An 11932-nucleotide genomic window follows, 5' to 3' on the forward strand; every position below is an offset into this window, starting at 1 on the left:
AAATGATTTAAAATACCACAACTTTTCACTGTTACTCGAATCCCCAGATGATGGATACCAAAATCAGTTGGAATTTGAGCCAGCTGCTAAAGCTTTTGACCGGAAATTTGTGTGTACATAAACACACACGTGCATGCTCTGGCTGTTTAAGATTTTCTTTCTATGCAACCTGATTCTCTCTTAATGGAGGTAGTTGCAGAGTAGTAGTGAGTTTCCAGGAGAGAGACAAGTCTTCTCTTGGGAGTGCAGTGCTCGGTAATACAATATTACATCTACTAAGAGGATTTTAAACTGGTATATTACTATATATGTGTTAAAGTTGATGTCTGCTAATAACATCTGCATCAAAATTAGGGAATAACAAATGAGTACCTGATCAAGATAGCAAATTCAGACAAATCTGAGGAAAGCATTGTTTTGTTTAAATTAAATTTCAGGTGAGTCGGCTGCTGATTTTGGCAGGAGCGAATGTGAATTACAGGACTGAAGTACTGAATAATGCTCCAGTGCTGTGTGTTCAGTCACACCTTGGACATGAAGAAGTGGTGACTCTTTTACTGGAGTTTGGAGCTGCTATTGATGGAACTTCAGAAAATGGGATGACAGCCCTTAGTTACGCGGCTGCTGCAGGTCACATGAACATTGTGTCACTGCTGTGCAGAAAAGGTGCAAAGGTAAGCTGGTGCACAAAGATTGCCAAGCCTGCAGCCAGAAGAGTCATACAGAGGCCTAAAAAAGCTGTTATTGATTACTTAAGTAAATAATTATCAGGCATAGCTTGAGGGCTGAGTCCAGGCTTCCATGAAGCATTTTGCACGTGCCACTGGTCACAACCCTCTGGCAGAGCCAGTTTTGGGTGCCATTCACTGTGCACTTTTATGACCTGTGGTCATCAGCTTGTCAGTGACTGGTACTGAGAGAGTGCTGGAGCCCTCTAAAGTCGAGGTCAGGGGCATCCCCAGCTCTCCTCACCCACCCTCTGGTGCCTTAGAGCCGCTGGCTGTCCAGCAGGCTAGGAACAGTCTGGCCTTGGCCAGTCCATGCTGACTGGTCCTGCTCACCTTGTCCTTCCTGTGTTTGGCCATGCTCTCTGGGGTTAGTTTTTCCATCACCTTCCCAGCTGTTCGGGGAGCCTGTTTGGCCTGCAGTGCCCCAGATGTTCCCCCTTGTCCTGGAAGTCAGGAGTGAAAGCTGCTCTCTGAGTGCTCTCAAGTGTCTCCTCTCCACAGCCTTTCGCTGCACCTGTTAACCCCAGATGTGTCCTTTCCCCCTTAGGCTGACCTTGCAGACAAGAAGGGCCAGTGTGCTCTGGTCCATAGTGCACTGAGAGGGCACTGTGGGATCCTGGAGTTCTTGCTCAGCCTGGTTTGGGTGAGTCCCTCACGAGAGCAGGATTCGCTGCGGAAGCGCCAGGCGCTGCAACAAGCACTCACAGCAGCTGCCAGCATGGGGCACTGCCAGGTGGGTTGGCAGTTCAGGTACCTCAGGTCTGTTTGAAATCATCAGAATTGTACAACAGTGCTTGCAGCTGTTTTTAGAAGAGGCTTGGAAAGAATTGTTGACAATTCTAATATTTATCATAGTATGTATTAGCAGCTGGTTTTAATGTTCTAGCTGAGTATCTGATAATACAATTTGCTGCAGGATTCGTTTATATGTAATTTTCTGTCTACTTTCTCCTCTCTGTTCTTGGAAATAGTCCTAAATCTCTAGTGGTGGTGTTGATTTTCTGTATCACTGATCCACCCAAGTATGTTTCTACTTCAGGTTGATTTTTTTTCTTCCAATTTTTCATTGCATGCAATCGCACAGGCTTCAGTTTTTAGCTTGATGTACACATCAACTTAACAGTCTTTAGCTCAGTGTCACTTTAGCCAGAAATTTGGGAAGGAACACTAAAAATAAACACATAAGAAGTACTTTAAATGCTTTAGATATTTAGGTAATACAAGTGTGTCTTCTGTTAATTGGGAAAATAAAATGTAACCTTGATAGAAAAGTAATGGGTAAGTAAAGATCCTTGAATGAAGATCAGCTAGGCTAGGGGACTTAGTTATGTAGTAAGTGATGTACCAAAGTGGAAGCAAAATATCTTAAATAAAGCTGTTTCAATATTTGCTTCTTTTAAATCTAGTTTTAAATTGCTGTAAGATAAAGAGTCTGATCTTTGAACTTGTTTAGATGTTAATTTATTATATTGTATATAAGCCATCACTGTCTTACAATATAAACTTGAGGATTCTGAGCTATGGATAGCTTGGATTAATGGATAATTCCTTCACTCTCATAAAAGTTCTTGTTTGATGTCCGCTGATTAAATGAAAGCAGTCAATTCCTGCATATCAACAAAAGAGATCACATTAATCATAAGTACATACCTGAACTATGTCCATCTTGCTCTATTTTTAAGACATTAAGAAGCTGTATTCTTAGCTAGAAAGATCTGTGTATTTCATGAATTTTAATAAATTATGTCCTAGCATTTTGAATTCTAGGATCTTCCATACATTGTATACAACAGTTTTTGGACAGCCTGAAAACACCCAGATCCTTTCTCTTTTCCTGCCTTTGTTTTTTCCTGCAGCATCCCAAACTTTGTTAGTGTGATTCTCTTCCCCCACCTGTTGACTACAACCTCAGTGACCATGTGCCCCATTAGAAAATCTGTTTAAAACAGTCATTAGAAGAAGTTTTACTTTAATAATATTTTAGCATATGGTTTCAAAATGCAGATTGTCTTGTTATAGTATAACAAGGAATATATATAGTAGAAACATGGCAAAAATTAATTTAAAGCTTATTTCAGCTTTAAAAATTACTATTTATCAACGTATGCTTAGACCATTCTGGGAAGAAATTCAGAAAAACAGGTGAGAGATAACCAGTGGGGAAGGAAAAACCTAGGTATCACCATTTTACAAAATGTATGCAAATACTCTCATGTTTGCTTGATTGTTTTAGATAGTATGGAGTTTCCTCACAGAACTGGGATGCTTTATTTTTGCCATTATTTATTTTGATTATTATGTTTTATATAGGCCACATGGGAGCTCATTAAATCATACTCATGCCAAACAGCAAATCCATGAAAGAGCACTGGGCTTTTTTTAAGCTGTTTTCACTAACATTCACTTGCCTTCAAGTCATTCTAAAATCCTACCGAATTTGTCTGGAGCAATACTGAATTTCTTTTCTACTGATTATTTGCATGGAGAAAGAAGCACTCTCTCTTGTTTTACATCTTTTCTCTCTTGCTGTGTCATGCAAGTGACAGGTGATGCTCTTGTGGCCCAGCACATCTCTGCTCACTGTTTTTGGCAGGTGGTTCGTTACATACTGACAGTTGAAAAAGACCATGGCATGGACATCAATGACACTGATGGCTTGTGGGGAGAAACAGGTATTTCCCTTCTCGTGTGTTTCCTAATTAGAGTTGCTAATTTCAGAATAAAGAGGTTTTAATCGTACTTTTAAAATGTAATTTTCTATAATAAAAATAATGGAAAGTAGATGTCTTAATAATAGTTCGTAAGTATACTTTTAGCTTACTGAATCTATTCATCTCAAGTATTGAATAACTGTTTTGTATTAAAATTTCTGTAAATTACTTACTTTTGAACTGAATGGAAAATTGATCGTGTTTGAAAATGCTAAAAATGAGTAACAGGCAATTCACAATTTGACCCATTTCTTAGTAAAAAATGCAAGTCATTAGGCTTTAAAAACTGGAGGGACAAGTCCTTTGCTGATTCTTGCATAACATGAACTCATTTTCTAAACACTGTTGGCATGACTGGTGAGGCTTCAACACAGACAACAAAATTTAAATTTCAAGTTCTGTTTAAAACACAGTATGAGCAAAATAGGGGGGGGGGGGGGGGGGAATCATGATGGGGAAAGTATTTTTTTTTGTTGTTCTTTTCAGCTTTCAGTAAAAGTGTCACAGTGAAAAGCTGAAAGAATGGGGATTCAGTAACAGTGGGGTATTGTGCACGTGTCCAAAGACCAAGAAGCAGAGCTGATGCTGATGGCAGTGTTTCTCTAGCCCTGACAGCTGCTGCAGGACGGGGGAAGCTGGACGTGTGCCGGTTGCTGCTCGGGCACGGAGCGGCCGTGGCCAGAGGCAGCAGGAGAGGAGCGGCCCCGCTGCTCTGCGCCGTCCGCCAGGGCCACTGGCAGGTCTGGCACAGCTCTGGGGGTCCCCTGGGAGCTGGGACCTGATTCCTCCTGTCTCTGGTTTTGAAAAGAATTAGTGTCCATTTTCTAATACGTGCTTGCATCTGCTTCGGAGGCATGTGCTCAGAAGCTTTGCTTCCAAACCCTTTGTATCCCTTGAAGTAATTTAAAAGGCACATTGGCTTCACTACAGTCTTAGTTCTAATATACCTGAAGAATAATGTGAGTTAAAATATTTTCTTTCCTAGACCAAGATCAGAGGTGATGTCAGATCTTTTATACTGCTGCTGTGCAGAGAGAGAACCTTGGATTCAGAAGCCTTCCTCATGCTGGTCTCTCCTGTCAGGCCTTGAACTGCGGTCAGGGCTTGAGCTACATAGAATTTCTCAGGGATTGCCATAAATACCATCTTAGTCCTCTTTTTTAAAGGTTCATGATATTATGGCTGAAATCTCAGTCTCCCAATTTCATAAAATGATAGAGTTGGTAAGATTGGAAAAGCTCTCTAAGATTATCAAGTCCAATTGTTCCCCAGTACTGCAGAGGCCACCAGTAACCCATGTCCTGAAGTGTTACACCCACATGGCTTTTAAATCCCTTCAGGGATGTGGCCAGTGGGAATGAATTCTGCCCCTGTGCTAGGGCTGGACAGCGCTTTCTGAGAAGGAATTCTCTTAATACCCAATCTAAACCCCCCCTGGTGCAAGGAATGTATTTTTAAATTGATATTTTCTGTTACAGATTGCTAAACTTCTAGTGGAGCATGGGGCTGATGTGAATTTAAGTGACAAGCAAGGCCGGACACCGCTGATGGTGGCTTCTTGTGAAGGACATCTGAGCACTGTGGAATTTCTCCTTTCTGAAGGTAGAAAAGAAATAGTGCATTACAGTTGCACTAGGGATTGCATCTGGGTGAGAGAAACAATTTTTCCATTTAAACAGAGAATCTTCATAGCAAAGTGTGTTTTCATTTTACAGGTGCAACTGTTTCATCTCTGGACAAGGAAGGACTGTCAGCTCTGAGCTGGGCATGTCTGAAAGGCCACAAAGAAGTGGTTCAGTATTTAGTAGAGAAAGGTGCAGCAACTGATCAGACAGACAAAAATGGACGAACACCCCTAGACTTGGCAGCTTTTTATGGGGATGCTGATATTGTAAGTATAACAAAAAAGAAATTTTTTTTAAAAGCTTTAAAAATTTAGAATTTAGAAAAAAATACTGCCTACCAAAATAGGAAATTTGGGGAAGTAGCCAAGATGGTTACACTCTCTCATCTTGACTGCAGTGAAAATGTTTGCTCAGGAAAGCGTTTTCTAGATGATGTAGAAGCCCAGAATTATGCTGCAAACCCACAGAGGTCCCTTTTCAGGGTCCTGGTCAGTTGGTGCCTTTGTAGAGGTAATAGCCCAAGAAGAGAAAGGGCACACTCACGTCTGTGTGGACAGATCCAAGATGTCATCAAGGAACTGGACAACAGCACATGCAGCCTCTCACACTCACATCCTTGTTTCTGCAGTTTGCATAGACAGGGTGTGTTTCAGGTGCTGCTGTGGCCTGTAACTTACTGTAGCACCTTGTCCCATTCAGCCTTTGTCTGAATTAACTTGAAATTGTAAATAAGCCCCCAGGTTCCATAGTGGCTTTGGTAGTTTTCAGACACTGTGTGTGTTTTTGCCCGTGACACTGGAGACTGCTGGAGAATGAGGGGTGTCCAGGTTCCTTTCTGTCCCTGCATTTGCTGTAGGTTATTGCCCTGGAGTGGTACCAGCTCCCATTTTCCTGGCCAGACCAGTCCCTTCAGTCTGTGCTCAGCCACTGGCCAGGCTGGGACAGGGACAGTGCCAGTGAAGAGGTCCTAGAGCAGGCCCAAGGCCATGGCTCGAGGGGCCTGGCCAAGGGCAGGACTCCTGGTGCCTCTTCCCTTACAGGATCACTGTTGGTGGCACTTGGGCAAGTTATGGTTATGTGAAAGAACTGCTGCTTCCCTCCAGCCTACCTGTGCTGTGGTGCCTTCAGAGGGTTTTACATGGCCGTACTGTACTCTGCAGCCTATGCTCAGTGTGTTTCAAAGAAGATTACATGGTACCTTAAATATTTCATTGGTCTGCCTTTCCTAGGAAATGTCATGTTCCAAGGCATGTCTCATTTGTTCTCCCAGGTGCAGTATTTGGTGGAGAAAGGAGCAATGATTGAGCACGTGGACCACAGTGGCATGAGGCCACTGGACAGAGCCATCGGCTGCCGCAACACCGCGGTCGTGGTCATGCTGCTGAGAAAGGGAGCGAAGCTGGGTTAGTGAAACTGCCTGCACCAGGACCAAGTTCTGTTCTGCCAGAATTAGTTATTTCTGTAAAGTAGATGAAATAAAACACCGGATTTTTGCAGGCTGTCTGATTTGCAGATGCCCACCCAAGAGAAACAATCTTCTTTAAAGACAGACACACAAAGACTCACTTTAGAAGTGAGGAAACACAAGGACTTTTATTCTGCTCCTCTGATATGTGCTGACGGTGAGGTCTGGAGAAGTCACTGTATATGGCTGCTCTGCCTTAATATATTGCCTTAAGACAAGAAAATTATGATTGTGCTATTACTGATACATAAATCTGGCACTATTAATGATTTAGAATTAGAAGGTTTACTTTTAAATAACATTCTTCTTATAAACTATAGAACTGTTAACTATAAAATTTTTTGCAAAGGGTAGGCCAAAAAAATATGTTGTGTATTGCCAGTAGGCAAGTACATGGTGCAGTTGTGTATGTGATAATGGCTGACTATTTAGTACCTTTGAATCACTATTTCATATTATTTGGGTAGCAATATGATCAAATACAGGTTCTTACTTAGGCCTGAATTTAATTGTGACTTCCGTATATTCCTTCACAGGAGTGAAATGTATCAGACCATTTAGTACCTGGCTGCTGTCCAGGTGGTGGCATAGATGTATTTCAAATGTGTATACCCTAATTATGATAATAGTACCAGTTGCATGTAGGTGAAATATACACTGAAGCAGGACCAGGCTTTCTACTGTGGTAGACAGCAGAAACATACTTTGTTCCCTTTTGTCAGAGACCCTTAAAATTTAACTTGCAGGAAATGCAGCATGGGCAATGGCCACCTCCAAACCCGATATTCTCCTGATTCTTCTGCAGAAACTGATGGAAGAAGGAAATACGCTGTATAAAGTAGGTAGACTTTTCTTTTATTCTGGCAGCAGAACATTGGACTTCTGCCTGAAGGTAGACTGAATTCAGCTGTATGATCTGATATATTACTACTCTGTTTAGAGCAAAACACTACATGATTTTTTTTTTCTTTTTTTTTGGTACTAGTAGTGCAGGTGTTATCCTCATCAAATACCATTAAACATTTGAGTTCAGAAAGAAACAAAATCTGGTTAACATGCAGGCTCTCACTGTGCTTGCCTGATAGTGTAGTTCATACTGTGTATATTTATTGAAAAATCTGTCTCTGTGTTTTTTTACTGGAAGGGCATTTCTTGTTAGATGTCAAATATAAATATGCTTTTTGGCAACAGTATTGCAATATTAAAAGTTCGTGTAAAACCTCTTGTTCCCTAAAATTTGCAGAAAGGCAAGATGAGGGAAGCAGCACAGCGCTATCAGTACGCACTGAGGAAGTTCCCAAGGGAAGGGTTTGGTGAGGAAATGAAAGCCTTCACTGAGCTGAGAGTTTCATTATACCTGAACTTGTCACGATGTCGCCGCAAAACAAATGTAAGCTCTTGCTGTTAGTCTGCTGCTTCTCTGGCACTGGGAATCTGAGACTTACATCCTACTGCGTTACTGGGGTTGTATGTGGACATCTGTCTGTGCTATTTTATAATCCCTATATCCCTGGCCTTGGGCTTTATCATGTCAATAAATGGATGGTTTATGAGGTGAGGGCGTTTTGCCATGGGGGGGATCTCTATTACAGCTGGTCTTACATCATGCAGTTATTTTGGAATGATGAACTTCCGGATCTTTGTGGTACTTTTAAAGGACTGAATGGAAAACACTGCTCCCACCCTTTGCTATCAAAGAACACACCCAGGTGCCATGGCTGTGCCCATGGGTGCTTTGAGGAAATCCCTGGTCTTGCAGACTGGGGTAGGAGCCTCTGCCGTGTGCGCTGGCTGCTCCCAGAGCCTGAGCACGACCCGGGGCTGGCAGCTGCCTTTGGCACTGTGTGACCAGCGTGTTTGATTCCTTTATTAGGATTTTGGTATGGCTGAAGAGTTTGCTACCAAAGCCTTGGAACTGAAGCCTAAGTGTTATGAAGCCTATTATGCCAGAGCAAGAGCCAAGAGGAACAGCAGGTACTGTTTGACTCTGTGCATCTGTCTGCACAGATTTTTTTTTTTAACTTGCCATTTTTAATAACTTGTTCTTTTCTGCTAATTATATTTTAAATTTGCAAAGAAAAAATTATTTTTAGTGCACTTTGCATCTGTACTAGGTTCTTCTATCAGATAAAGCCAACCACATCCAAATAGCAATATTTAGTACTCTGTAAGTACTTACGAGGCAGTTCAGAAAGGAACAAATTCATTTGATGGATTATTTTAAATGTAGCATTGAATGGGTCTGCTACTCCACATGACTCAGCAGAATGTGGCCAGCAGTGTGCCACCCCACTCCAGCACTTCATTATTTATTGCCAAGTTTATGATTTATTACTGGCTGCTTTGATAGGACAGAATATGAAGAATCAGTAGCAGTTGAAGCTGAAAACAAGGGGAGAGAGGAGGAACTCTCTCTTTAGGTTGGAAGAATAACAAACCATAGTGGTGTTGCTGAAGTACAGGAAGAGGTGCCTTTTTGATTCACCATGTCTTCTCTAAACGTATCAATAAATGAAGCAGAGTTCAGGAGGTTCCCTATTCTGGATGTAACTGAAGAGCTTGTGAGACCAAGTGTCAGTTCCTGGTGTTCCCAGCAGAGAGGTCACTTGCCTGCCTGCATTGGGTCTCAGGATACTTGAGAGAAGAGTTTAGGGGTTGCATCTGCACTTCCACTCTAGTTAAGAATCTCCTGAGGTGGAGAACTTCCAGTTCGAATTTGTCACCACCTGCAGCAGGAAGCAACAAATCAGGATATTTCACTGCAAATGTGGAGGTGGATTAGTAGTAGGCACAGCTGGGACTCAATTTGCCCTAATTTTCATTGTAGACTTATTTCTTCCTAAACAGAAAACTCCTTGCTGCTCTTGCTGACCTGCGGGAAGCCACTCAGCTGTGCCCCAGCAATCAGGAGATAAAACGTCTCCTGGCTCGGGTGGAAGAAGAATGCAAACAATTCCAGAGAGCACAGCAACAGAAGCATCAGTCTCCACAGCTACTTGAACAAACCAACAACTCTGATAATGAGGAGGAGGGTATTGTACCAGGTGTGAATGATAATTTTAATATTCAAGACAGGGAAGATGAGCTGCCACACCCCAGTGAATCTATTTCCCCTCCACAAAGGCTGCAGTGTTCCTCAGCTACTTCATTATGTAGCAGGACCCTTCAAGAAGGTGATGAGAAAGCTCAGTCTCTGTCCCCTCAAAGCAGAACAAGCAACAAGTACCTGAGAGAGCCAGGCTTGATCATGCAGCCAACAAAGCAGGCACAGATTGTAAAAACTAATCAGCATGTGGGCTCCATCCAGCCTGGATCTAAACCAGGAGGCAGTCAATGTAGCACCAAAACACAATTGTCTTTGCAGCATCTTCCCCACAGTCCCTTGCCTATCCGGCACTCCAGAAGTCAACATGTGGATGGGACAAGCACATTGTCATCTGAAAGCTTTTCCACAGATCCCACTGCTGAACTGCACAATGAGAAGCTTGTGCCCAGCCAGCGTTCACATCCACAGCATCATGAGGCTCTTTCTTCTCGTTCTGTTGCTACTAAATCTAAACCTGGTGACACATCAACAGCCTCTGCTCCAGTGAATTTCAGTGACTCAAGGCAGCAAAGTCCTGTACCCAGTGCTGGCTCTTCTGGCTCTCCATCCAGTAGTGTGATTCTTGGCAGCTCATCAAGCAGCTTCACTTCAGCCAGCAGTTTGTCAGGCAGTGGTAAGGGGCTGGGGCCAGATGTTCGACTCAAGGAGACCAACGCCAGCCAAGCTCAGGGTACTGAGCACCGACCTCGCAATACCCCGTTTATGGGAATCATGGACAAGACTGCAAGGTTTCAGCAGCAAAACACACAATCTAGTCGCACTTGGCACTCTCAGGCAGCAGATGGATTATCCACAAACATTGCTTCTGCAGGCATTCAGCCCTCCAACTTGGAGCAGTTCTCAGTTAAACACTACTCAACTAAAGGATCCGCTACAGGTGCTGCCCTGGGAGAGGGGAGCCAGAGCAGCGTGCAAGCAAAAGAATGTGAGGAGCTCATGTGCCAAATCCCTCCCCACTGTACAGACAGCAGATCATCCAGCCAAGGTTCTCATTTATACCCCGATGCTGTAGCCAAACTGCCATCCCACAGCACTCAGGACAGCCCCCTCAGTCACGTCAGCACGGCAAAACCAAAGCGATCGTTCATTGAATCAAATGTATAAATGCTGACAGGCTAGACCTGGCTCACAACGTGGCACGGTGTGACTTTTCTACAGCACACTGACTGCCTAGGCATGGCTGGGTCCCAGGGAGCAGTCTTTAATGGGATACAACCACTTCCAACTGTTCCTACCATCACAGGGCAGTGACAGTAACTGGAATAACAAATTTGTGTAGAAAGACTCAATTAGGTTAGCCTAGGAGCTTGAGCAGAGAAATCCTTTCTATTACATGTTACCATTAAATAAGTGTTTCCTTTCACCTAGGGCTTCAGTCTTGGCTTTTGATTCTCTTGCATCTCACGCATAGACCTTGTGCCTCTCAAATGCTTACATGCTGATGTCTCACAGCAGCGCTAAGGGAGACAATCTGCTGCAGAATACTCAGAGCTGTACATGCATGCATTTTTTAAAATCAAATCATTTTATCACTTTTTTAGTGAGCTCTAATTTGGGTTGCATGATATACATTTGGGAAGCATAAATACTTTATGTATGAGTAAAATATAAGCAGCCATACTTTGACATGTAAGTATAATTATTTTTAGTAAATAGAAGAAACGAAATGAAGTGACATTTGCATGTGTATTGAGAGGCTTTGACCATATTGGTTATTGCACTGAAGAACACAATATTATGGCCTATTAACAATAATCGCACTTTATATAGGGTATCTAATCACCTTTGGGTGCTATCTTAAAGCAAAATGATTTATTGTTTATTTGTGAAAAGGTACAATAACTAAATGCTTAGTAAATGTTTTTACGGGAAAACCAAGAAAGGGAGAGAGTGAACATGAAAGTTTGAGGAAAAGCGAATGTGCAGTTGCATGACAGGATGAAGTTGAGAAGTTGGTTTTTTGAGGAAATTAGGGGTTTTATTGGCAAGAACATTCTGAAAATGAACTGCTGCAGTGACATTCCTGTGAGTGCAATTCAGTTGGAGTGCTCAGCTTTATACTCTTCCCATCATGCTTGATTACAGTGTTCTGTGTACACTGTAAACAGCTGTACCCAGCTCTACACATCCTTCTGCAGTTTGCATCATTACACTTTAGCTTATTTATTGTTTACTGTTTCTTTGATATTTTGTACAAGTCCTATATTAGTCTTGTCCTGTAATTCTATTTTTGCACAGCTACTGTAGTCTTTCCAGACAAAATAAAGATTATTAATACACCTGTGGGATGAGATGCA

At 42.4% G+C, this 11932-nt stretch overlaps 1 protein-coding gene across 1 annotated transcript in view; it reads left to right on the forward strand.

Annotated features, from left to right (window-relative positions):
- TANC1 (tetratricopeptide repeat, ankyrin repeat and coiled-coil containing 1) overlaps positions 1–11018 on the forward strand; it is a 56641-nt gene extending 45623 nt beyond the window's left edge. Inside the window, exons 15-25 of the mRNA XM_062498034.1 lie at positions 438–674; positions 1276–1461; positions 3322–3400; positions 4046–4179; positions 4918–5041; positions 5155–5330; positions 6335–6467; positions 7276–7367; positions 7773–7919; positions 8403–8503; positions 9377–11018. Of these exons, the coding sequence (XP_062354018.1) occupies positions 438–674; positions 1276–1461; positions 3322–3400; positions 4046–4179; positions 4918–5041; positions 5155–5330; positions 6335–6467; positions 7276–7367; positions 7773–7919; positions 8403–8503; positions 9377–10739 (2772 nt within the window). The 3' untranslated portion in view covers positions 10740–11018. The remainder of the gene's footprint in view (positions 1–437; positions 675–1275; positions 1462–3321; positions 3401–4045; positions 4180–4917; positions 5042–5154; positions 5331–6334; positions 6468–7275; positions 7368–7772; positions 7920–8402; positions 8504–9376) is intronic.
- The last annotated feature ends 914 nt before the right edge of the window (positions 11019–11932 follow it).

Source organism: Cinclus cinclus, chromosome 9 (assembly GCF_963662255.1).
Source record: "Cinclus cinclus chromosome 9, bCinCin1.1, whole genome shotgun sequence".
Taxonomy (NCBI): domain Eukaryota; kingdom Metazoa; phylum Chordata; class Aves; order Passeriformes; family Cinclidae; genus Cinclus; species Cinclus cinclus.